We start from the raw sequence: 25,823 nt of genomic DNA, 5'->3' as shown, positions 1-25,823 counted from the left end.
AATTGTTTTCGGAAATTGTCATTATCGTGTTCTCCGAGCCAAAGAGGAAAAGAACCATGCGAACTCTTTGAGGACCCAAAGTTCAAGAACGAGCATCTGTGATGGTATGGGGCTGTGTTCGTCCTAATGGTATGCGGAATTTACACATCTATCAAGGCACCATTAATGCCAAACCACATTCTGTACATTACAACAGTGTGGCTTTGTAGTAAAACTGCGGGTACTAAATTGACCTGCCTCCACTACAAACCTGTCTCCTATTGAAAATGTGTGGTGCATTATGGAGCATAAAATATGACAAGGGAGACCCCAGAATGTTGAACAGCTGAAGTTGTACATTGTAGGAATAATTGTGATCATAATTATCATACATCTGCTTCCAATAATGAAATGCTTTGCTCTGCTCTAGATAACGTGGCAGCCTCCTAGCAGTACATAGCAAGAACAAAAACATCTAATCATCAGAACTGTTAGAACTGCTGCCTGTTAAAGAAATGATGACCAAACATGTATTCAGCAATCTTCCACACATGCACACCCACATGAACAGACATGTACACCTTGTTTCAAACTGTTTTGCTTGTCGTCTTCATTTTGTAACATCCATGTAAATAAGGCCGTCTTAAAACTAAATAAATAGAGGTGCTGAGGAGAGGATAATCAGGAGAGTGCAGTGAATTGTACGAGACAGTTCCTCTCCTCTCTCCTTGCGAGACTGGAACTTTGCTTCCTTTTTTTGTCCTGTTTAATGAATATCTGATTAGTGAACCTGACATACATCAAGCAAAAATGGGAAAAAATCCCACCTACAAACCTTGAATAATGAAGTGTCTTCAGTTCCCATGTCTTGAATGCTGTTCAAAGAAAAGTAATGGAACAGTGGTAAAGATGACCCTGTCCTACCTTTTTTTTTTTTTAATTTGTTGCAGCCATAAAATTTCAAGTTAATGATTATTTGCTTGCGATTGGTTGACAATCAGTTCAGGGTGTACCCTGCCTCCTGCCCAATGACAGCTGGGATAGGCTAGGGCACGACAGCGACCATGGTGAGGATAAGCAGCACAGAAAATTGATGGATGGATAAATGATGATTTGTTGAAACAAGAACGTTTATCAGTTTTAACATTATAGTCTTTGTAGTGTATCCAATTAAATCTTGTTTGAACATTTACACAAAATTATTCTTAATAAAATTATTTTTTATTTATATTTAATACAAAGTCGCAACTTAATTTGGAATTGGGTCTCTATTGTTGACACACACAGTACTATGTATATACATATATCAGGGATGAGAATGACCAATTTGGAAAAACACTGAAAATGTCTGTCGATGGGGGACGTGGGGGTGAGTTTCCTCCTGGATATTTTTTGCTCCTATCGGAACACAGAGTGCACAGAGTGTTTGAAGATCTGTCTAACGTCTGTCTAACATATATTAATTGGAGACTCTAAATTGCCCCTAGGTGTGATTGTGCTGACAACAAATTCAGGGTGTACCCTGAATGCCAAGTTGACAATGCGTATTTAAAAAAAAAAAAAACATCTGTCACAGAGACGTTTACGGAGGTTAACGTGCGGCGTGGTGTAAATGACCATTTGGATGATACAGAGGTGTCATGGGAGAAAGTTTTGTGGTCAGATGAGACAATAATTGAACTTTTTGGTCATAATTCCACTAACCGTGTTTGGAGGAAGACGGATGATGAGTTCCATCCCAAGAACACCATCCCTACTATAAAGTACTCTACTGTGAAGCATGGGGGTGGTAGCATCATGCTTTGGGGGTGTTTTTCTGCACATGGGACAGGACAACTGCAGTGTATAAAGGAGAGGATGAATCTGAATCTAAAAGGTAGTTTATTTATCCATCCATCCAACCATTTTCATTATCCTCACAAGGGTCCTGGGAGTGCTGGAGGCAATCCCAGCTGTCATCGCGGAGGAGGCGGGTACACCCTCAACTGGTTGCATGCCAATCAAAAGGCACAAGGTGACAGACAGCAGTCACATTCACAATCACACCTAGGGGCAATGAACAGTCTCCAATGAATGCATGTTTTTGGGATGTGGGAGGAAAGCGGAGTGCCCGGAGAAAACCCATGCAGGCATAGGGAGAACTTTACACAGGCGGGGCCGGGATTTGAACCCCGGTCCTCAGAGCTGCTCCACCACACCACCTAGTTTATTTATATATAGTAGTATGTATATGTTTTTTTTCACATCTTTTGATGCATTACTGTGAATATCTGACACGCACGCAATAAAGTTGTTAAAAAAAACATGGAAGCATGGGAGAGACGTGGTTGAGACGATACATAAACTGTGGATCAAACTACAAGAAAAAATTGCTCATTCACGATTGCACTATGTCAGACTAGTGAAATAAAATCTTGTATTCTGATATCACAGCCTCACATTTTTTATGATGATTGGGCTTTATTCTGTCAACTTAAATGCGACCGGATACACTCGTTACCATGGGGATGACAAGATGAGTGGATCGCGACATTGTATTATAAGTAGAAACTAGGGAAAACAAATGTGCTGGTGGTAACCGATGCTCATAACAGGAGAGGATGTTCGCTTTAGGCTTGCTTATGGTACGTTCATGTACTTTTAACATGATACGGCTCGCAAGCAGGCAATACGTCGTTATGTACCCTACCAAGCTAGTACGAGAGCTCATGGTGTGCTGCCATTCTGTTGAACACATGATCTGACCAGAGCAGTTGATTTCCAACTTTTTGGAGCCTAGGTACATAACTTTAGAATTGAAAAATCTTACAACGCATCGACAAACAAACAAATTCTCTAGAATACCAGATAAAAAGATGATAAAAGATCGATGAATTTCGGCAATTAAACGGGATGGATAGTGCCCAACGAAAAACACACGGCTGTGTCACGGCCATTTCAGGTAGGAATTATTCTTCTCAATCTCAAATTATCAAGAAGTACTTATAATGCCAAGTTGACTCATTTGAGAACAATGCGTATTTAAAGAGGTAATAAACCATCTGCCATAGAGAGATTTACCTCTCCAAATTGCTTCCATACCTCCAAAAACTCCACAGCCACCTCTCCAAATTGCTTCCATACCTCCACTGGTATGTCATCAGGATAAACTGTCTTTCCATTTTTCATTCTGTTCAGTGCCTTTCTAACTTCCCCCTGACTCATCATTGCCACTTCCCGGTCATTCACGCTTGCCTCTTTTGCTCTTCCTTCTCTCCCATTTTCTTCATTCATTAACTTCTCAAAGTACTCTTTCCATCTACTTAGCACACTACTGCCACCACTCAACGTATTTCCATCGCTATCCTTAATCACCTTTACTTGCTGCACATCCTTACCATTTCTATCCCTCTGTCTGGCCAACCTGTAGAGATCCTTTTCTCCTTTCATATCCAACCTGGTGTACATGCCTCTTGTTTAAATTCCGCTACCTCTACCTTTGTCCTACAACGCATCTCAATGTATGCCTTTCGCCTCTCCTCAGTCCTCTCCATGTCCCACTTCTTCTTCGCTCATCTCTTTCCTTAGATGACTTCCTGTAATTTGTAACCTGGTTCAGATTACATCGTCTGCACAAAATATAATCCACCTGCGTGCTTCTACCTCCGCTCTTGTAGGGCACTCTATTTTCCTGTCTCTTCTGGAAATAAGTGTTCACCACTGCCAATTCCATCCTTTTTGCGAAGTCCACCACAATCTGCCCCTCAAAGTTCCGCTGTTCAATGCTGTACTTATCCATCACTTCTTCATCACTCCTATTACTTTCGGCAACATGTCCATTGAAATCTGCACCAATCACAACTTTCTCACTGTCTGGGATGCTCGGGACAACTTTGGCTAGTTCCTTCCAGAATTTCTCTTTCAACTCAAGGTCACATCCTACCTGTGGGGCATAGCCATTCATCACATTATACATAACACCCTCAAGTTCAAATTTCATCCTCATCACATGATCTGATACTCTTTTCACCCCCAAGACATTCTTAGCCAGCTCCTCAAAATACCCCCTACTCCATTTCTCTTCCCATCTACTCTATGATAAAATAATTTAAACCCTGCACATAAACTTCTAGCCTTACTCCTTTTCCGCTTCCTCTCTTGGATGCACAATATATCAACCTTTCTCCTAATCATCATGTCAACTAACTCCTGAGCTTTTCCCATCATAGTCCCAACATTCAAAGTCCCTATCCTCAGCTGTAGGGTCTGTGCATTCCTCTTCTTCTTCTTCTGCCAACCCAGCCGCTTTCCTTCTCTTTTTTGTCTTCGACCTACATTATCTGAATTTCTAACTACGCCTTGCAGATGAACAGAGCCGCAGCGTAGGAAGCCCGGGCCACAACCTAACCATTATGGAATTTGTATGATGAACCCTCACATATGTTTGGCACTGTTTTACGCTGGATCACCTTCCTGACCAACCCTCTGCATTTCTCCAGGCTTAGGACTGGGTGACAGGTTGCACAATATTATGCTGCCCAACGGGCTTCTTCTTCTTTTCCTTTCGGCTTGTCCCGTTAGGGGTCGCCACAGCGTGTCATCTTTTGCCATCTTAGCCTATCTCCTGCATCTTCCTCTCTAACCCCAACTGCCCTCATGTCCTCCCTCACCACATCCATAAACCTTCTCTTTGGTCTTCCTCTCGCTCTTTTGCCTGGGAGCTCCATCCTCAGCATCCTTCTACCAATATACTCACTCTCTCGCCTCTGAACATGTCCAAACCATCGAAGTCTGCTCTCTCGAATCTTGTCTCCAAAACATCCAGCTTTGGCTGTCCCTCGAATGAGCTCATTTCTAATCCTATCCAACCTGGTCACTCCGAGCGAGAACCTCAACATCTTCATTTCTGCCACCTCCAGTTCAGCTTCCTGTTGTTTCTTCAGTGCCACCGTCTCTAATCCGTACATCATGGCCGGCCTCACCACTGTTTTGTAAACTTTGCCCTTCATCCTAGCAGACACTCTTCTGTCACATAACACACCAGACACCTTTCGCCAGCTGTTCCAACCTGCTTGGACCCGTTTCTTCACTTCCTGACCACACTCTCCATTGCTCTGTATTGTTGACCCCAAGTATTTGAAGTCGTCCACCCTCGCTATCTCTTCTCCCTGTAGCCTCACTCTTCCCCCTCTACTTTTCTCATTCACGCACATATATTCTGTTTTACTTCGGCTAATCTTCATTCCTCTCCTTTCCAGTGCATGTCTCCATCTTTCCAACTGTTCCTCTGCGTGCTCCCTGCTTTCACTGCATATGACAATATCATCTGCGAACATCATGGTCCAAGGGGATTCCAGTCTAACCTCATCTGTCAGCCTATCCATTACCACTGCAAACAGGAAGGGGCTCAGAGCTGATCCCTGATGCAGTCCCACCTCCACCTTAAATTCCTCTGTCACACCTAAGGCACACCTCACCTCATGGTGCCCAACGGGCTGCAGATAGTCAAAAAATAAAAAGCACTCAAATAAACAAAGTCAGGATATAAGATACACAATTCACATCCTACCTAATCTATGTTAAAGTTATGGCTGTGGTACTGCATGCGCAATGGTCAGGCGACTGTTGCAGTAAAGATTAACAAAGGTTTTATAATTAAAGATTTAAGTAAATACGTGTACTGTTGTAAGCTTCATCTCAAATATGTAAAGTATAAATACTGTTTACATATTTTAGTCATTCTGTTACCCGGCTACACATGCGTAAAAATTCTGAAGTGCGTCTGGGGGGGGTTGGCAGCGGTTGGCCGTGGTGACTGGGGGGTGTCCTACATTTCACTGGGGGATCTGGTCCCTATTAACAGTGAAAAACTATGAATTACTGTCTGTCTCTTTTTTGAGCAATTCAGTACAAGTATATACAGTAAACAAACGGGTCGTTTAAATAGACTCAGTGCTCCATCTTGTGATCAGATCGGTGATTGGTTATAATTTGTTTCAACTCACTCATGGGTGATTGGCCCCAAAAATCCTGATTGTTTTCAGCCCATTTAGGATTATGAGACTGATAAAAGCTTTGTCGTTGCTTTTCCATGATTTTAAAAATAAAAAATATTCACAAAAAGTGAGTAGTGGACTCACTTTCCAGTGAAACATGTGTGCATAAGCATCTGTGTCTGCATACTTAAAGAGTGCCATGAAAAAGTATTTGCCTTTTGTCAAGTTAAGTTAAGAACGTTTTCCCAAACAGGATCACGGAATGAATTAGGTTTATAACCCGAGATTCCACTGCACATACTGTACCTATGCATACATTCTACATATATGCACACGCAGGTACTCGCGAGATGACCAATGACTCTCACCAGCAGAATTCCTTCAGCCTCGATGAGCACAGTCCAATTTCCAGGGTTGAGAACAAAAGGTTCCACAAAATTGTTCTGGGGAATGTTGACAAAGGTTGGCGCTGTGCTTGCACTGAAGACAATCTCTTTGGACTGCTCGGAACCTGGAAAATGATCATCCTCATCGTCATAGTGTTCCCCATTTATTTTTACACTTGTATGACAATAACATGTTTGAAGTTACGGTGTAAAATGAGCAAGAAAAGGACAAGAACAAAGAGAAGAGAAAAAGCAACAGACAAGAAAAAGAAAAACTGCTAAGAGGCGAAAAAGAAGGAGAAGACAGGAGATGAGGAGAGGAGGAGTCATGTGGGAGAAAGTGGAAGAGGATGATACAGTCCACAAAAAACTGGAAGAGGATGAAGAGGAGTCAAGAAGCAAAAAACAGGAGGAGCCAAGAGGGGAGTTTATATCAAGTTTGAGTGTTAAACTCTCGCCTCATCCAACTGATGCGATGAAGCTGAGGCATCTCACAGGAAGAGGGAGGAAGAACAGCAAACAGCCCACCAGCAGCACTCACAGTTGGCGCAGACGTTTTTCCCATCGTCCTCCAGCACTGACACCCGACCCCGGACATCAACGCCCCCCATGTTGGTGTAGCGCATCACCATCCGGAATAGGTCTGGAGAGACCACCCACACCGGCAACAGCACCTTGGACTGAAAGCACACCCACCAACACCAGGCAGTAGGATGAAGGAAAGAGGAGAGACAATAGCTTCAAATCATCGCCTTGAGAAAATAAACATGGATACAAGACAATGTGTTAGCCTAAAGGATTACAACTTAACTTTTTAAACTAGTTTATCATGGTGGCAGGTGGGGGGTTTTGTTCGAACGTCCTGAAAAAGATGTAGGTTTGAACCTTTGATTCATTGCTTTGTTACATTGTGATGATTCTTTGGCCAAATGGTGGGCGGCCCTCTCTCACACCCATTACCAATTTGCAAGCAGATCCAGGCAATTATTTTCAACTGGGAGCCAAATGAAATATCTGAACTGCGGTGGAGGGCTAGACCAACAATAACTCATTTCCTTCTCTCCATCCATCCATCCATCCATCCATCCATCCATTTTCCTAGCCGCTTATCCTCACAAGGGTCGCGGGTATGCTGGAGCCTATCCCAGTTGTCAGGAAGCGGGGTACACCGTGTGAACTGCTTGCCAGCCAATCATATAGATGGTGTTCATGCTATCCATCCATCCATTTTCTTTGCCACTTATCCAAACAAGTGTTGCTGGAGCCTATCCCAACTGTCAACGTGCAGGAGGCAGGGTACACCTTGAACTGGTTGCCAGCCAACTGCAGGGCACAAAGAGAGAAACAGTTGCACTCACAATCACACCTGGGGCAATTTAGAGTGTCCAATTAATGTTGCATGTTTTTGGGATGTGCAAGGAAAGTGGAGTGCCTGGAGAAAACCCATGAAGGCACAGGGAGAACATGTAAACTCCACACAGACAGGGCCAGGATTGAACCTGGGTCCTCAGAACTATGAGGCCAACACTTTACAGCAGCGCCACAGTGCCGCCTCAATTCCTTCAAAATAACATCTTTTTCATTGTAAAAAGAAATAATAATAATAATCTAAAAAAATACAATTTACTGATTTGGTTTGTTTATTCTCAAATACAGTAATCCCTAACTATATTGCACTGTATTATGGGAAGACGCCTTGATACAAGGCGAGTGATTGGTCCCCGGAATGACATCGACCAATGAGAGCACATGTGGATTTATCTCGTGAACTCATTAGCTGTGCATCATTGAAGCCCCACCCAGCAACTTCCATTCCATTCTCTCCGTTGTCCTTCCTAGCCACTCTTTTCAAAGCTTTTCGCTGTGGGTGCGATAAAATTTCTAGTTCACAATACCACCAAAGCACAGTGTTGATGTTAAAGATTCCTCCGAAGCCCCCAAGCAGAAGAGGAAGATGATGATGATAGGCGAAAAAGTAAAACTAGTGGATACTACATGCTGAAAGACGCCAGAAATGACACTTCAGTGGCACGCCATTGGGCCGTGAATGAATTGACACTACACTACATAAAGGATGAGGGAAATGTCTGTAAAACCATGTCAATAACCTTCAACAAGGAAGCGAAACGTGTTGTGACTCTGCAAACTAAGAGGATTGTTTGAAATGTAAGCTGCATCCGCTTTGTGGACAGCAAATGACAGAAAAACAAGCAGGTAACCATAATGAAGAGTCTGAAGAAAGCGTTGACAAACCTAAAGGTTCTAAGAGGGATTCATCCCTTGAGGGTTTTCGGCAAGCAAAGGTTGGTTTGAAAAATTTCAAAAGAGTTACGCCCGTATAAGTGTCGAGCTGTCGAGTTTAGCAATTGTGTTGATGGGGTTCTGTCCTATTACAGGGGAATTTTGAAGCAGAAAGGAAAACAAAGACAACACCATGATTTTCTCAAAGATAAAAACCTCAGTTACACCATCAGCAGTGTTGGATTAATTGTACTAATTGTATCTCATATTTGCTCTCTTGTTTTGCTTATAATGCTTGATGCTATATGTGCTTAAACAATGTGATGCAATGATGGAAGGCACATTGGTGGGATGGAGATGACATCACAACGCTAAGATGGAGAGGACTTCACAACGGTGAGATACAGGGGACGTCACAACATTCTCCACTCTGTGTTCTACAGGAGAAGACATAATGCATTTGCTTTGTTTGTCACTTTCTATACTGCAATAAAATTTTTATTGTTTTGTTGTTGTGTTTAACTAGACACTTTTACTGTTGTAATTTTTGTCTCAAGTATGTAAAATATAAATGTTGTACTGTTGACACATTTTAAACATTCTGTTACCCACAGATACACACACACCAAAATAACTCCCCATCAAAAAGCAACATCAGCAGCACCTCCAGCAGCAGTCTCTGCGTGATGAATGGTAACTATAAAGTAATATAATATAGTAAGTGTTTTAGAATTTATATTTATCTGATAAATGTATAGTACTGTACATATCATATTTATTATTTATTTTACAATTAAAAATTAAACAACATGCCTCTTTTTGTTTCAAATATGCTAAGTACAAATACTATTTACATATTTAAGACGTTCTGGTACCCACATAAACATACATCATCACTACTTTGTGGTTTTTGACTTTTCCCGGGTGGTTCTGGTCCCAATTAACCACGAAAAATGAGACCACTGTATGTGAGTTTATGAACTGCAATTTAGCTCAATGCCGAAAATGTAATGTAAAAAATTGTTTTAGCTGTTATGTTATGACAGGGAGGCATGTGAGGCACAAGACCCATTGGATGAAGCTGCTCCTTGCATGATAGTATAACTTGTGAGGGTTGCAAGGCGAGGGTGCTATTTTTCCTATTCTTCTAAACCAATGGCTTGAAGATCAGTGTGAGGAAAAAGAAAAAGCCCAAAATTCTGATAAAATTGTGTTATTTTCAGAAGTCCAGACATCAAATGAGTGGGTGAGTTTTTGACTGGTTTCTTTCCTCAGAGGAAAAAAAAAAAACACATTTGTTGAGTTGAACACTAGTTTATTCATTGTTAACTTGGGCCTCAGTGATCACTCTCCAACAATTGGTGAGCCTGATGTGATTTCATTCAGAAAGATTGTTTCTGGGGAATTTGTGGTCCACTTTTACATCCTCAGTATCTGGCTGGCCAACTATAAAGTAAAGAGGAAACTGTTCAGACGGAACTGCAACAAAAACCCACATCAATGTAAAAAGGGGCTCACCACACGGGCTCAGAAATAGAACAGAAAACCAATGTCAGTAAATACAGTTCGCTGTAGCATCCGTAAGTGCAACTTAAAACTAATATAAAAAGCAAGACATTTTTCAACAACAACTAGGAACCCCGTTGCCTTCTTTGAGGTCATCTAAAATGGACTGATGTAAAGTAGAAAAGTATTCTGTGGCCCAACGAGCCCACATTTCAAATTGTTTTAGTAAATTGTAGATGTTGTGTCAAGGAGGAAAAGAACCATCCAGACTCTTATGGACAGTAAGTTTAAAAGCCAGCATCTGTGATCGTATGGGGCAGTATTAGCACTAATGGCATGGGTAACTTACACATCTGTGAGAGCACCATTAATGCTGAAAGACAATCTCTCGCACGTCTCGGCAGTGCCTCCTCCTCTCATCGATGTTTGAGCCCCCAGCCGCCTCTCGTCCATGTCTCGGTGGTGCCTGATCCCCAGGCGCTTCTTGTCCATATCTCGGCTATCCCTAACCCCTAGCCGCCTCTCACCCAGGCTTCGGCAGTGCCCGAGCAGCAACACCGTGATCTCTCACCCATGCCTTGGTGGTACCCAAGCAGCATAAGCCACCGCCTCTCATCCACACCTCAGCAGTTCCCAAGCCACAGCCACCTCTCGCTCATGCCTGAGTCGTGCGTGACCAGGCGCAGTCGTCGTTTTTTGCCCATGCCTCAGCGGTGCTCGAACACAGGTCACTGCCACCACTTAAACATGCCTCAGCAGGATTCGATGAGCAGTAGCAGCCGCCATTACCTCTCGACCATGCATTGGCGGGATCAACCGGAAGTAGCAGCTTTCGCCTCTTGCTCATGCCTCGGCGGGTCTCAACCATCAGCAGGTGCCGCCTCTCACTCCTGCCATGGCAGTGCTTTGCCCACAACTGTCACCTGTTCCTGTTTGGATCCTGTTTTTCCACTGGGTGGTCCTGTAGGGACCCTGGTGCTTGACGTCCTAGCGGACTGCCTGACCTAATGAGCCAAGCTCCTCGCTTTGGGTGGCCTGGATGGCCACTAGGCAAACTGGGGTGGGAATATTTTTTCCTGTTCATCTGGGATAAAATTAAAGAATAAAACCATAAGCAGGATGTTATTTTATGTAACTGCATCATTCATCAGGAGACTCAGTGTAAATCGTTGTGCATCCAGTTAGAAAACTTGTCAACTTCATATGAGAAAGGTGACTTAATCATCGTCAGTCCATTACGTTCTTGGAAATAAGATCACTATTCCTACTTTACAATTCTCGTGTCCTCTGGTTAAGTTTGGGGAAAGTGTTCAACAAGTTTGGGAGTTCAAACAGAACATTAGCTCGTTTTTTGAGTTAGTGGGAAAACCCCAAGATTTTCCAGAGTTGAGAGACGTGAATGGGCTTTATGATTTTGCATTTGCTGTGGACATATTTTCACACATTAATGAGCTGAATGTGAAGCAATGGGGGAAAGATCAGTTTGTGCTAGACATATAAGCATTCAAATCCAAGCTAAATTAATTCTCCCGACAAATCTCAAATGTTTTTCCAATTTTCCCATACTAGCCATGCAGAAAGAAATACTGCAAATCATTTGATAACCTGCAGAGAACTCTACCTTTGGCGCTCTGATTTTTTTTTTTAAAACAGAAAGGTTTGTTCAGCTGGTGTCTTATTCCCTGAAAAACCCTGAGAAATCTTGCAAAGATGAGCCAGGTTAGTCATACTGCCAGCATTCGAACTTTTAAATTTACCAAGCCAAACGCATTGTGCCGTACAGGAGATATGGATTCAAATTGGTCTACGTTACCTCAGCCAATCAGGATGCAGAAAACAATGTTTGTTTTAGACTATAAAACGTCACTGTAAAAAAATCAACAATATGGCGAGGCAGCGTAAGGTGAACTGCAATACAGCAAGCTACCACTGTATTTGTTCTGGAAGGGATTTTTTTTTCACTTGAGAGTTGTGCGTTTCTGCTTTGGCGTGTCTTCAGCCAGTATTCAATCTTATTCCACTGCTGATGACACCAAAACTTGGCCTGAAACCTTCACCTCGTCTTCTTATTTCAATACATTATTTCTAGATTTCTTTTGTTCAGACAAACAATATTCCAGTTAAGAGGAAATCTTTTAACCTGCTGATAATTTCAACTGTCACTCCAGCCTTCATCCTGGTATGACATTTCTTAAATTAAAAAAAAAAAAAAAAAAAAAGAGCTAGGAAACCTTTGAAGTCAAATCCTGTAACCAACCCTTTCTCTGCCAACAACCCAGACAACGTGAGATGATGAAAATGGGTCAGTAAGGAAATCGGAACTATAAGCTTTTATCTTTACACCTCAGAAGTATAACAATCTATACAATGGATTGCGAAAACACACGAAACACAGCATTGGTAAAGGAATAGAATTAGTTCCACTACCATACATAAGCAGAATAACAAAACGTGTTGTGAAAAAATACCAATATACCAGAGAGGTAAAGCATTACCCAAAATGTCGACAACAACTCGTACATCCCCAAGAGAAAATAACAATGTACAAGAAATGTAACATACATATCAAATACGATGCAAACCCTAAAATAACCATTGGAGAAACGGGACAAATTTTCAGCACCCGAAAAAAATAAAACCAGACCAAATATGACAAGAAAACAGGAGGGCCATTACAAGACAGACAGCATAACATGAAAAAAAGAAAGGGATAACATATCACGGCGGAAGAGGAGAGTAGGAGAAAAAAATCACATCATGGACTGGGAAAAATGCAAAGGTCACTTTGGAAACCAATAAATACCAACAATGGAAAAAGGAGGCATTAAGAATTAGGAAGCTTGGAGCCAACACCATCAAAGGGGATGAAGGAGCATACATGCTCCCTCACAGCGGGGACAAACTTCAACAGTAGATGATGTGGGGGGTTGGGAAAAGCGGACTTGATTTGGTCGAGGAACTTTACTTTGAAAGTTTCCTGACCGGATCAGCTATTTTTTTTAATACCACATCAAACCAGGGAGCATACTCTCTTGCGCTTGTACTGGGCAGATGTTTTTTTTCCTTGCTATGGTTCCTTTACTTCTGTTTACATTTTTTTCCTGTTGAGCTAGTTTTTCTTCTTAAAAAAAAAAAAAAAAAAAAAAAAAAAAAGCAACACCTGAATATTTTAAACATGTTGGACTATACTGTTGTTGTTGTTTTTTTAATAGATAGTCAGTTGTTGTAAATGTAAAGCACATTTAGTTACCTTCTGGATGAAATGTGCTCCTGTTAAGAGTTTTCTTGTTGTCCCCATGCCTGTGTGGATTTTCTCCGGGCATTCTGGTTGACTGAACAGTGAGGCAGCTGCGCTAACCAGTTGTGCAACATGCCACTTGCTATAATTCAAGTACAGTGGAACCTCGGAGTTCGAACGTCTCAATAGTTGTACAAATCGGCGTTGGACCTAAAAATCTGCATCAAAAATGCCTCGGTTTTTGACACAATTCTCACTGTCCGAACACCCAGGCAAAGCTGAACCCATGTTGACCGAGTAGCCGACTCAAGTAAGCGATGCGGCAGTGTCACGACAAGCTCCTGCCCACTTCGAGTCAAGCAGTCACTCATACTTAAGCCAGAGTGTGCTCATAGCACGCTAATGCATGCTCATAGTGAGAGCACGTACGTTCGCGAGTTGTTCTCAAGATTGTTATTTTTCCAGTATTTTCGTTGCCGTGATTCTAAAGAAAGACAGTGGTGCTACCAGTAGAAACGTTTGGTTGAGCAAACCACAGTAGATCGAAGGAAAGAGATAATTGCTGGGTACATAAATGAGGTGTGTTTGTTAGAGCTCTTGCTAACATTGTATGGCTAAGTAGACTATCCTAAAGAATAAAAATGCAATAAAAGCCTGCTCGTTTTGGCAAAAGAATGACGAGCATCATAAAGCAAAGGCCACAAATAATAGGAGAAATGGAGAAGCTGCTAGAGAATTACACATTGAAACCATGGAGGGTGACTACAGAGTCACACTTCATCCTTCCCTCTCTCAACATCCATTCACTGTTGCCAACAGACACGACCGAAATGGTAAATGATGCACATTTAAATTTCTTTAAGTTTCTGCATTTTTTATTGTTTAAATACAGGATGTGCATGTTTTTACATAAATAGGAATTAAAATGGGAATTTACTGTTTGGAGGTTGGGAACAGATTACACTAATTTGCAATATTTCCAATCAAATTTTTTTTTTCCGGAGGTTGAAAAAAAATCAAACACTTTACAAAAGATGTATTATGTAGGACTAAATGTTAATATCCCTCTTTGCATATTTCGGCTCCGATGAGGCTCTGTGGGATGTTCAAATAAGTGATGGCACCCTACAGGTTATCGAGTGGGTTTCCTTCAGTCATCGAGTGTCTCACTGATAGGCCCACGACACTCTCGAGAGTGTTCAGCAGTGAATCCCAGCATCCCAGGTTCACACCGTAGGTGCCATCAATTCTCCTGAAGGCCCAATTGGGGTCTTTCCTCTTTATCCACAGCCACTGGCTGGCCTTTTCTACTGCCTTGGAGAGATCTCTGACTGCTTGCCGATGGGTCTTCCCTCAGACTCCCATCTCTCTGAGTAGCCTGGATGTTGAGGAGGCTATTAAACCCTCTGCAGCCAACTTCCACCGGGCATACCTCTGCTCTCCAGCTTTGATGTTTCGCTTCAGCCGCAAGTCCTGCATACCTCAGCCGTTTCCGCTCATACGCCTCCTTGACTGCCCTTTCCCAGGGCACTGTGAGCTCGATGATGTAGACAAGCTTGAGAGAGGCAGACCAAAACACTAGATCTGGTCGTAGGGTGGAAGTTGCAATCTCAACTGCTTCTTATCCAGGTCTTCCAGCACTTTCCAGTCTCGTCCACTGCCCAACTGTCTGGTGGTTTGTTGGTGTGGCGGGTTTGACTTTCCCCCTCCCGAACAAATAGCCTTGGTTGCCAGTTGGCTGACAAGGGTGGTCGTTCACCCTCATCCGCTGGTTCTCCAGAACACCAACGAGACCCTCCAGCATTTGGTTGCGCCGCCAGGTGTAACGGCCTTGAGTAAACCTGGTTTTGTAACCAACCAGGATGTGCTTCAGTGTTGCAGGATTTGGTCATAAGAGGCACTTGGGATCTTTGGCATACCACTGTTTTAGGTGAACGCAAGACGTCATGTACATCTCTGATGGTAAAGCTTGACCTGAATCCCTCCATCTCCCAAAGCTCTTTCCAGGTGATCTTTGCCTCCATTCCTTCCCAGGCCAACCACTGCCCTTGCTTGGCCTGTGATACAGCTTGGGCGCACCTTTGTGCTTCCTCTTCTCGACATACCTCCTGGACCACCAGCTTGCATCGCTAAGCAGTATTGGCCTTGCTCCATACTGGTCTATTGGCCCCGAGCCTAAGGCCACTCCTCTCTTCCTGGACTCGGCCAATGATGTCCTTGTGTCTGAGTGCTGCCTTTGCTTGTTCAGTTGCAGCTATCGGTGTCCACTTCCTCCCAGTGGCCAGGATGGGGGAAGTCTGGGCGAGCAGCGGATTGATGGAATCCAGTAGCATAATTTCCAGTCTTACTTTGGTGCACTTGTACTCCTCTACCAGGCTGGAAATGGGCAGGTGTAGCATCCCTTTACCATAGAGCCCAATGCTGGTGAGGTACCTGGGAACGCCAAGCCACTTCCTCACAAACGAGCTGATCAGTCTCTCCAGCTTTTCTGTCTTTGAGAGTGGGATCTCATAGAGTGGCCAAAGGAGTCAAGGAAGTAACACGTACTGCAAGCACCAGAGCTTCAACTTCTCGGGAAGCAGGGTTCTGTCAATTCCTCCTCCAAAACCTCCTTTCTGAGATGCTCTACTTGCTCTTTGTCCTTAAGAGAGGCATCGTACCAGCGGCCTAAACTCTTCACAGGCTTCTCGGAGACAGTTAAAATTGGTTCCTCACCAATGTGAAAGCGGTGGTCTGACAGTTTTCCCTTGATGATGGAGATGCTTCCAGATTTACTAGGCTTGATCTTCATGTGAGCCAGCTCAATGTTTTCCTGGAGCTTTTTGAAACAACCGCGCAGTGGAGGCCTTAGTTTAACGAATTATGTTCAAACTTTGAGGTTCCACTTTATATCGAGAAAATCTTTATATTTAATGACAAAAAATTATTTGGCCCGATTCCCTGACAAAAAACTACAGGAATATTGGAAATTTCACTTACACTGTCCTGTATGTACGGATTTATCTCACAGAAACAATATTTGAATTTTTGGCTAAAAATTTACTGAATCAATTTCCAGCCACTTAATAAATTTGAATCATTCTAGATGAACCTATATCGTGCTTGAATTGATTCGGCAATCAGGAATACAGTGAAGAAAATGAATATTTGAACACCCTGCTCTATCTCAACTTCTCCCACTTAGAAATCATGGAGGGGTCTGAAATTTTGTCCACTCTGAGAGAGATAATCTAAAAAGAAAAATCCAGAAATCACAATGTATGATTTTTTTTACCGATTTGCGTGATACATACAAATCAGTATTTCAACACCTGTCTATCAGCTAGAATTCTGACCCTCAAAGACCTGTTAGTTCGCCTTTAAATGTCCACTTCCACTCCATGTATTAGGTCATTAGCTGCATAAAGACACCTGTCCACCCCAGATAGTAAGTAAGACTCAAACTTGTAACATGGCCAAGACCAAAGAGCTGTCCAAAGACACCAGAGAAAAAATTTTACAACTCCACACGACTGTAAAGGGCTACGGAGAAATTGCCTAGCAGCTTGGTGAAAAAAGGTCCACTGTTGAAGCAATCATTAGAAAATAGAAGAAGCTAAACATGACAGTCAATCTCAATTGGAGTGGAGCCCCATGCAAGATATCACCTTGTGGGGTCTCAATGATCCTTAGAAAGGTGACGAATCAGCCCAGGACTGCACGACAGGACTTAGTCAATCACCTAAAAAGAGTTTCCAAGGTGACTGTTTGTAATTGTGAAAGAATTTATTACTATTTTAGTTATTGTTTGGATTAGAAATGAGCTCATTAGAGGGACAGCCAAAGCTGGATGTTTTGGAGACAAGATTCGAGAGAGCAGACTTCGATGGTTTGGACATGTTCAGAGGCGAGAGAGTGAGTATATTGGGAGAAGGATGCTGAGGATGGAGCTCCCAGGCAAAAGAGCGAGAGGAAGACCAAAGAGAAGGTTTATGGATGTGGTGAGGGAAGACATGAGGGCAGTTGGGGTTAGAGAGGAAGATGCAGGAGATAGGCTAAGATGGCAAAAGATGACACGCTGTGGCGACCCCTAACGGGACAAGCCGAAAGGAAAAGAAGAAGAAGTTATTGTTTGAATTGTTTTATCATGCATTTGTTTGCTCTGAATTGTTGTCCCTGTGAGCTGCGTGCGAGACTTAGTGTGACATAGCGACACCTGGGAGGTGACTCCACACTGCCGACCTCAAGCAGATACTCACGTACATTGGAGAGCGATGTCTCCATTGTGACCTCAGAGCGTTTCCCTGGTGAACTTAAGCAGATACTCCTCAACACAGGGAGGCAATGTTTCCCTTCCACCACATGCGGATACTCCCAAACGCCATAAACATTTCTTTAAACAATGCCCTGTTTTCTCTTGTGGGTTTATGAGGACACTGTCCAACCTTGAAGAAACATGTACCTGAGTGTTTATGTTGGGTGGGTGTAGCGATCTGAACTGTGTAACCATGTAACCTGAGAAAGCAATAAAAAGAGGTACAACAGTTTGGCTGACTGAGAATGTGGTTTGGAGGTGCAGCTGGTTAGCCAAACGTGTTTTCCTCATGAGTCGATTAAAGACCTATTCATTGTCCCTAATTAATTGCATATTCAGTCTAGCCGTTGGGTGTCGAACCTGACAGTAATACACTAAGACGTCTGTTTGAAATCATGCATGGCACGGAAGGTTCCCCTGCCTATACCAGCACATGTCAAGGCCTGTCCTCAGTTTGCCAATGACCATTTGGATGATACAGAGGGGTCATGGGAGAAAGTTTTGTGATCAGATGAGACCAAACTTTTTGGTCATAATTGCACAAACCGTGTTTGGAGGAAGACGAATGATGAGTTCCATCCCAAGAACACCATCTCTACTTTGAAGCATGGGGGTGGTAGCATCATGCTCTGGGGTGTTTTTCTGCACATGGGACAGGACGACTGCACAGTATTAAGGAGAGGATGACCGTGGCCATGTACTGTGAGATTTTGGGGAACAACCTCTTTCCCTTAGTCAGAGCACTGAAGATGGGTCATGGCTGGGTCTTTCAACATGACAATGACCCGAATCACACAGCCAGAAAAACCAAGGAGTGGCTCCATAAGAAGCATATGAAGGTTTTGGCGTGGCTTAGCCAGTCTCAAGACCTAAACCCAATAGAAAGTCTTTGGAGGGAACTGAGACTCCGTGTTTCTCGGCGACAGCCCAGAAACCTGTCTGATCTAGAGAACATCTGTGTGGAGGAGTGGGCCAAAATCCTTCCTGCAGTATGTGCAAAACTGGTGAACACCGACAGGAAACATTTGACCTCTGTAATTGCAAACAAAGGTGACTGTACCAAATATTAATATTGGTTTTCTCAGGTGTTCAAATACATATTTGCAGCTGTATCACACAAATAAATTGTTCAAAAAAAATCATACATCGTTATTTTGGGATTTTCCGTTTTAGATTTTCTCTCTCACAGTGGACATGCACCTACGATGAAAATTTCAGACCCCTCCAAGAGTTCTAAGTGGAAGAACTTGCAATATAGCAGGGTTTTCAAATACTTATTTTCTTCATTGTAGTTGCTAAAATGAATCATTACACCGATACATAGTATGCTTCATTTAAAGTAACCAAAGACAAACATGACAGCCCCATATATCAAGTATGATGTTTTATGAACTGAATAGTAAAGAACTACTGACAAGCTCTTCACTTTCCTCACCTGGATGGTGGACATTTGAGCGTAACCCCTCCAGCTGAAGCCAGGGAATTTGATGGGGTCATAGCCAAAGCGCACTGGTCGGCCGTCCACAATGGTGCCCTCTTCGATCTCAAATTTGAGGTGGTGAAGGTCGGGGAAATAATGATCCACAGCAGCCCTAGTCACAATGTTGGATCACAAACGTTTAATTTTAAAAAGCATGAAAGGGTAAGAAGATCTCTGTTCTCTGCTGTGCTATCATTGTCCAGTCTATGTTTGGTGTTGGTTAGAGAGGTGGGTGTTTACTGAAATAGTTTTGGACTCACAAATTGCATTTGGGTCCGTGCACATTGGGTCGACAGCGACAGAGGCCGCTCTGCTTGTCACAGGTTTGACCCTCAGAGCCACCGATATCACACTGGCAGCCTGCATGTACAACACGTAGAAATGAGCACAAGATGGGAAGAAAAAAAGTAAAGGTAGAAGCATTAAATATGGTGAAATAAGCTCAAGAAGAGAATGGTGACAACCGTTCAAGTAAGAGAAGAGTGTTAAAGTTAAAGTTAAAGGTGAACTCACTCTGGCAGCCAAAGTAGCTGTGCTCCTTCAAGTTGTAGAAGCCATCTTTACAAGTGGCGCAGGCGCCATTGCAGGTGTTTGGCTTGCAGTGACACTGACCACTTTCCTGCAGTTGTCAATTCCAAAAATGAACAAAAATTTGGGGAAATATGGTGCACAAAAACAAAAGGCAACTTTGCAGTGATTACCTGTGTGCACTCGGCGACACTGCTCAGTGTCCCGGCAATGCTACACTCGCACTCTGCACAGAAATTCACACACACAAACACACAGTGTTCTTTTGGCTGTTGACTGAAATGTCATGAAAAATGTCCTGTATTTTACATGTTTGTGCCTTCTTGTCATTCATCACAGACACCAAATCAGAGTACAAAATACATAAATAAATACACACACACACACACACACATCAAGTTCTAGCAACAAGTGGGAGTTTAAGTGTTCAACTGGATCTGAAGTCTTACTGGTGCATCCCTCAAGAATGTTGGGGGACAGGTTCCAGTACAGAGGTTTACAGCGGTCACAGGCGAAACCCTCCACGCTGTCACGACACTCACAATGGCCCTAAGGGGACGATTGATAGGAGGAAGAGACAGTCAGTTAACTTGACTTAACGTCAACAAAACAAGTATAAGCTGGTGTCACAACATATACAGTATGTCTTCATGTCTTGCCTCACAACATCCATGAACCTTCTCTTTGGTGTTCCTCTTGCTCTTTTGCCTAGCAGCTCCACCCTCACCACCCTTCTACTGATATACTCACTCTCTCTTGTGTCCAAACCATCGAAGTCTGCTCTGTCGAACCTTGTCTCCAAAAACATCCAACTTTGGCTGTCCCTCTAATGAGCTCATTTCTAATCCGATCCAACCTGCTCACTCCGAAAGAGAACCTCAACATTTTCATTTCTGCCACCTCCAGTTCCGCTTCCTGGTGGCTCTTAAGTGGCAACGTCTCTAACCCATACATTATGGCCGGCCGAACCACCATTTTATAAACTTTGCTCTTATTCCTAGCAGAGACTCTTCTGTCACATAACACATCAGACACCTACCACCAGCTGTTCCAACCTGCTTGGACCAGTTACTTCACTTCCTTACCACACTCACCATTGCTCTGGATTGTTGATCCCAAGTATTTGAAGTCGTTCACACCCGAGCTAACTCTTTTCCCTGTAGCCTCACTCTTCCCCGTCCACCTCTCTCATTCATGCACATATATTCTGTCAGACGGAGCAAAAAAATCCTCTTCCATTAGATGGCAGAAAGTACATACAGTATTTAATCGATCCATTTTTGTTGGTGTGCCATGGGATTTATCAATTGTAAAATATGTGCCTTGGCTTTATAAAGGTTGGAAATCACTGCTCTATGTGCACTGTGATTGGCTGGCAACCAGTTCAGAGTGTACCCTGCCCCCTGCCCGTTGACCGCCGGGATAGGCTCCAGCACTCCCCGGATCCTTGTGAGGATAAGCGTCTAAGAAAATGGATGGATGGATGTTGGGGGACCATTAAAATGTACATACTTTCACCTAAACATGGGAGCTTGCAAAAAGTTGTGAGTTTAGGGTCATGAAAAGGCTCTAAAAAGGCAATTCATTCATAAAAATCACAAGAGCAATAATCAATAATTAATCAGTCCAACTGGTCTCACCAAAGGAGGAGGAACGACGGAATGTACGGAACCAGCAGGATGACATGTGCCTACTAGAAACACACACAAACACACACGGACACAAAAACACACATACAAACAAACTTTCATTAACGTACAGAAGATAGAATAGAAGTCGTCATCAGAATCAGAATCAGCTTTATTGGCCAAGTGTGGAACACACGAGGAATTTGTCTCGAGTAGTTGGTGCCACCTTTGTGCCTTTCCCCATTCGCAGTTCCTATAATAGACTCGTGGAATGACAATTGTGCAAAGGGAACATTTTAAGTGATGAGTCGTGCAATAATTTACAAAATATACAGTGAAGAAAGTAAGTATTTGAACACCCTGCTAAATTGCAAGTTCTCCTACTTAGAACTCATGGAGGGGTCTGAAATGTTCATCGTATGTACATGTCTACTGTGAGAGAGATAATCCAAAAAGAAAAATCCAAAAATCACAATGTATGATTTTTTTCAACGATTTATTTGCATGATCCAGCTGCAATTAAGTATTTGAACACCAGAGAAATCAAATGTTAATATTTGTTACAGTAGCCTTTGTTTACAATTACAGAGGTCAAACGTTTCCTGTTGTTGTTCACCAGGTTTGCGCACACTTCAGGAGGGATTTTGGCCCACTCCTCCACACAGATGTTCTCTAGCTGAGAAACAGAGAGTTTCAGCTCCCTCCAAAGATTTTCTAGTGGGTTTAGGTCTGGAGACTGGCTAGGCTATGCCAGAACCTTGATGTGCTTATGGAGCCACTCCTTGTTTTTCCTGGCTGTGTGCTTTAGGTCATTGTCATGTTGAAAGACCCAGCCACGACCCATCTTCAATTCTCTGATTGAGGGAAAGAGGTTGTTCCCCAAAATCTCACAATACATGGCCGCGGTCATCCTCTCCTTAATACTGTGCAGTCGTCCTGTCCCATGTACAGAAAAACACCCCCAAAGCATGATGCTACCACCCCCATGCTTTACAGTGAGGATGGTGTTCTTGCGATGGAACTCATCATTCGTCTTCCTCCAAACATAGTGAGCCCCTGAGCTCGAAAAAGTTTGGCATTCCTGGTTTTACCTAATCTGTCAGCATATCCATTACCAGTGCAAAAAGGGGTTGAGGTCTGATCTCTGAAGCAGTCCCACCTCCACCTAAAATTCCTCTATCACACAACACCACTGTTCTGCTACCCCTCATACCTTTACTATTCTGATACTTACTTACTTACTATACTTCTCTGCCATTTTAGACTTCTGCATGCAGTACCATAGTTCCTCTCTGGGTTGCCTTTCTGTAGATCTTAGTAGTGTTCAAAATAATCGCATTCCAATGTGACCAAATTAATCCACATTTTGAATATATTTTTATTGTTAAGAGATCACAACTTGATGAAACTGACAGAACCAAATCATCTGCCAAGAGCAGATATACAATCCAGAGTCCACCAAACCGGACACCCTCTATGCCTCGGCTGCGCCTAGAAATTCTGTCCATAAATGTTATGAACAAAATCAGAGACAAAGGGCAGCCTGAACGGAGTCCAAGTCTCACTGAAAATAAGTCCGACTTATTGCTGGCAATGCGGACCAAACTCTTGACACCGGTCGTACAGAGACTGAACAACACATATCAGGGGGTTCAGTACTCCATACTCCCGAAGAACCCCCCACAGGACACCCCAAAAGACACGGTCGAACGCCTTCTCCAAGACCACAAAACACATGTAGACTGGTAGGGCGAACTCCCATGCACCCTCTAGGATCCTGCTGAGGGAGTAGAGCTGGTCCAGTGTTCCACAGCCAGGACAACAACCACATTGCTTATCCTGAATCTGAGATTTCTCGAAGGACGTTCCTCTCTAGCACCCCTGAAGAGACCTTACCAGGGAGGCTGAAGAGTGTGATTCCCCCTGTAGTTGGACACACCCTGCGGTCACCCTTATTAAAAAGTGGGACCACCACTACAGTCTGCCAATCCAGAGGCACTGTCCGTGATGTACACGCAATGTTGCAGAGGCGTGTCATCCAGTACAGCACCACAACATATAGAGTCTTTAGGAACTCTGGGCGAATCTCATCCACCCCCGGGGCCTTACCACCAAGGAGTTTTTTCACCCCCACATTGACCTTAACCCCAGAGAAAGAAGATCCCGCCTCAGAGAACCCAGACTCTTGCTTCTTGCTCAAGCTTCCTCATGGAAAAGCATGTCAGTGGAATTGAAGAAGTCTTCGAAGTATTCTCCCCCAGGTTCACAACATCCCGATTTGAGGTCAGCAGTGTGCTATTGTCACTATACACAGTTTTGAAGGTGCACTGCTTTCCCCTCCTTAGACACCGGACGGTGGACCAAAATTTCCTCGAAGCTGTCATTTTCCATTGCTTCACCGAACTCAGCCGTGTTTTTGCCTCAGCAATCACTGAAGGAGCATTCCGCTTAGTCAGCCAATACCTGTCAGCTGCCTTGAGAGTTCCACAGGCCAGAAATACCATATATGACTCATCCTTCAGCCTGATGGCATCCCTCACTGTAGGTGTCCCACAAACATGTTTGGAGGCAGCCACCGAGACAGGCACGGACAACCTTACAGGCACAGCTTTGGACGGCCGCCACAGCAATGGAGGCGCAGAACATACACTCAGAATCTATGTCCCCCCCCAACCCCCAGAACATGGGCAAAGTTCTTTTGGAGGTGAGAGTTGAAATTACTTCTGACGGGTATCTATCAGCTGTTCCCAGCAGACCCTCACAATACATTTGGGCCTGCCATGTCGGACCAGCATCTACCCCCACCATCGGAGCCAAATCACCACCAGATGGTGATCAGTTGACAGGTCTGCTTCTCTCTCAACCGAGTGTCCAAGACATGTTGCCGCAAGTCCGATGACATGACAACAAAGTCGATCATTATGACTGCGACCTCGTGTGTCCTGGTGCCAAGTGCACATGTGGACACCCTTCTGCCTGAACATGGTGTTTGTTAGAGATAATCTGTGATGAGCACAGAAGTCCAGTAACAGAACACCACTCGGGTTCTGATCGGTGGGGTCTTCTCAATAACACTCGACCAGGTCTCAATGTCAGTCCCCTCAGCAGAATGATGGAGTCCCCCAGAGTCTCCAGCACTCCCTCTAAGGACTCCAAAAAGGGTGGTACTCTGAACTATTGTTTGGTGCACAGGCACAAACAACAGTCAGGACCCATGCCACTACCGAAGGCGGAGTGATGCTATCCTCTTATCCACCAGGATAAATTCCAACGTACAGACACCGATCCGGGGGGGCAATAAGTATACCCACACCTGCTCTGCGCCTTTTACCATGTGCAACTCCAGAGTGCAACAGAGTCACACCCCTTTCAAGAGGACTGGTACGAAAGCCCAAGCGGTGTGTAGAGGCCTGTCCAACTATATCCAGTCAAAACCTTTCGACCTCACGCACCAGCTCAGGCTCCTTCCCTGCCAAGAGGTGACATTCCATATCACTAGAGCTAGTTTCTGTAGCCGGGGATCGGAACACCAAGGTCTCCGCCTTCGGCTACCGAGCAGCTCACATTTCACCCAACCCTACGGCCCCTCTCACAGGTGTTGAGCCCATTGGAAGTGGGTCTCATGTTGCCTTTTCCGACTGTGCCCAGCCGAGCTCCATGGGTGCAGGCCCGGGCCCCAGGCACTCGTCCTCAAGCCCCATCTCCAGGACTTGCTCCAGAGGGGGGTCCGGTGACCCACATCCAGGCAGGGAAAACCTGAATCGACTATTTTTATTCTTCATAGGGGTTTGTGGAGCGGCTGGAATGAGACTCAGGACCTCCAAATCTGAGACCATGGTCCTCAGTCGGAGAAGGGTACTGTGCCCTCTCCGGGTCGGGGATGAGATCCTGCCCCAAGTGGAGGAGTTGAAGTATCTTGAAGTCTTGTTCACGAGTGAGGGAAGAATGGAGTGGGCGATTGACAAGAGCAGTATTTTAAACAATGCACTCTGATTTGGAGTGACCAGAAGGTACAAACATGTAGATTATAGGAAATTCTATATTAAATTGCAGTCAACAGAAAAAAGGACCATGTGTGTCTAAGTATATGTGCGTGTGTTTACCTTTACAGTCTGGGAAGCCATAGGTGTTCCGTATGCAACTCTCACAGCGGAGGCCATGAACATTGTGTCGACATAGACATTGACCAGTTGCTTGATCACAGCTGTTGTCGCGGGAACCTTCTGCGGAACACTGGCACGCTGCCAAACACCCACCGAAAATCACACACAGCAGGTGGAGGTAATCATTAAAAAAAAATAAAATCATAATAAAAAGGTATTGTCATGTTCTCACGTGTGCAAGTGGGGTAGCCATAGTAACCGGATGCACATTGGTCACATGAGGTGTCGCTGTAGTTAGGTCGACAGTGGCACTGACCCGATGCTGTGCAGCTGTTATTGAATGAGGTACGAGGGTCACAGGTGCATGCTGCCAAAAGAAGTGCAGTGAACACCACAGATATTAAAACCTCAACACAGGAAGATGAAGGGATGGTTGTTCTTGTCCAAGTCATAGGTCCAAGTACT

At 43.9% G+C, this 25,823-nt stretch overlaps 1 protein-coding gene across 20 annotated transcripts in view; it reads right to left on the bottom strand.

Annotated features, from left to right (window-relative positions):
* lama5 (laminin, alpha 5) overlaps positions 1-25,823 on the bottom strand; it is a 377,096-nt gene that overhangs the window by 253,435 nt on the left and 97,838 nt on the right. For 17 of the 20 annotated variants that reach the window (XR_009793010.1, XR_009793011.1, XR_009793012.1 and 14 more), the window contains 10 exons: positions 25,591-25,725; positions 25,359-25,496; positions 21,268-21,320; positions 20,077-20,176; positions 19,801-19,853; positions 19,613-19,718; positions 19,360-19,459; positions 19,055-19,211; positions 6,882-7,020; positions 6,323-6,465 (listed from right to left, as the gene is read on the bottom strand). Coding sequence is in view for 17 of the 20 variants with exons in the window: in XM_061806903.1 (XP_061662887.1) it covers positions 6,323-6,465; positions 6,882-7,020; positions 19,055-19,211; positions 19,360-19,459; positions 19,613-19,718; positions 19,801-19,853; positions 20,077-20,176; positions 21,268-21,320; positions 25,359-25,496; positions 25,591-25,725 (1,124 nt within the window). In the remaining 3 variants the exon portion in view is untranslated. The remainder of the gene's footprint in view (positions 1-6,322; positions 6,466-6,881; positions 7,021-19,054; positions 19,212-19,359; positions 19,460-19,612; positions 19,719-19,800; positions 19,854-20,076; positions 20,177-21,267; positions 21,321-25,358; positions 25,497-25,590; positions 25,726-25,823) is intronic. The other 3 variants (XM_061806818.1, XM_061806863.1, XM_061806874.1) reach the window with 3 other exon arrangements.

The sequence above is a fragment of the Syngnathoides biaculeatus genome, chromosome 2 (assembly GCF_019802595.1).
Source record: "Syngnathoides biaculeatus isolate LvHL_M chromosome 2, ASM1980259v1, whole genome shotgun sequence".
Classification (NCBI taxonomy): Eukaryota; Metazoa; Chordata; class Actinopteri; order Syngnathiformes; family Syngnathidae; genus Syngnathoides; species Syngnathoides biaculeatus.
This window is presented reverse-complemented; position numbering and strand designations above follow the sequence as displayed.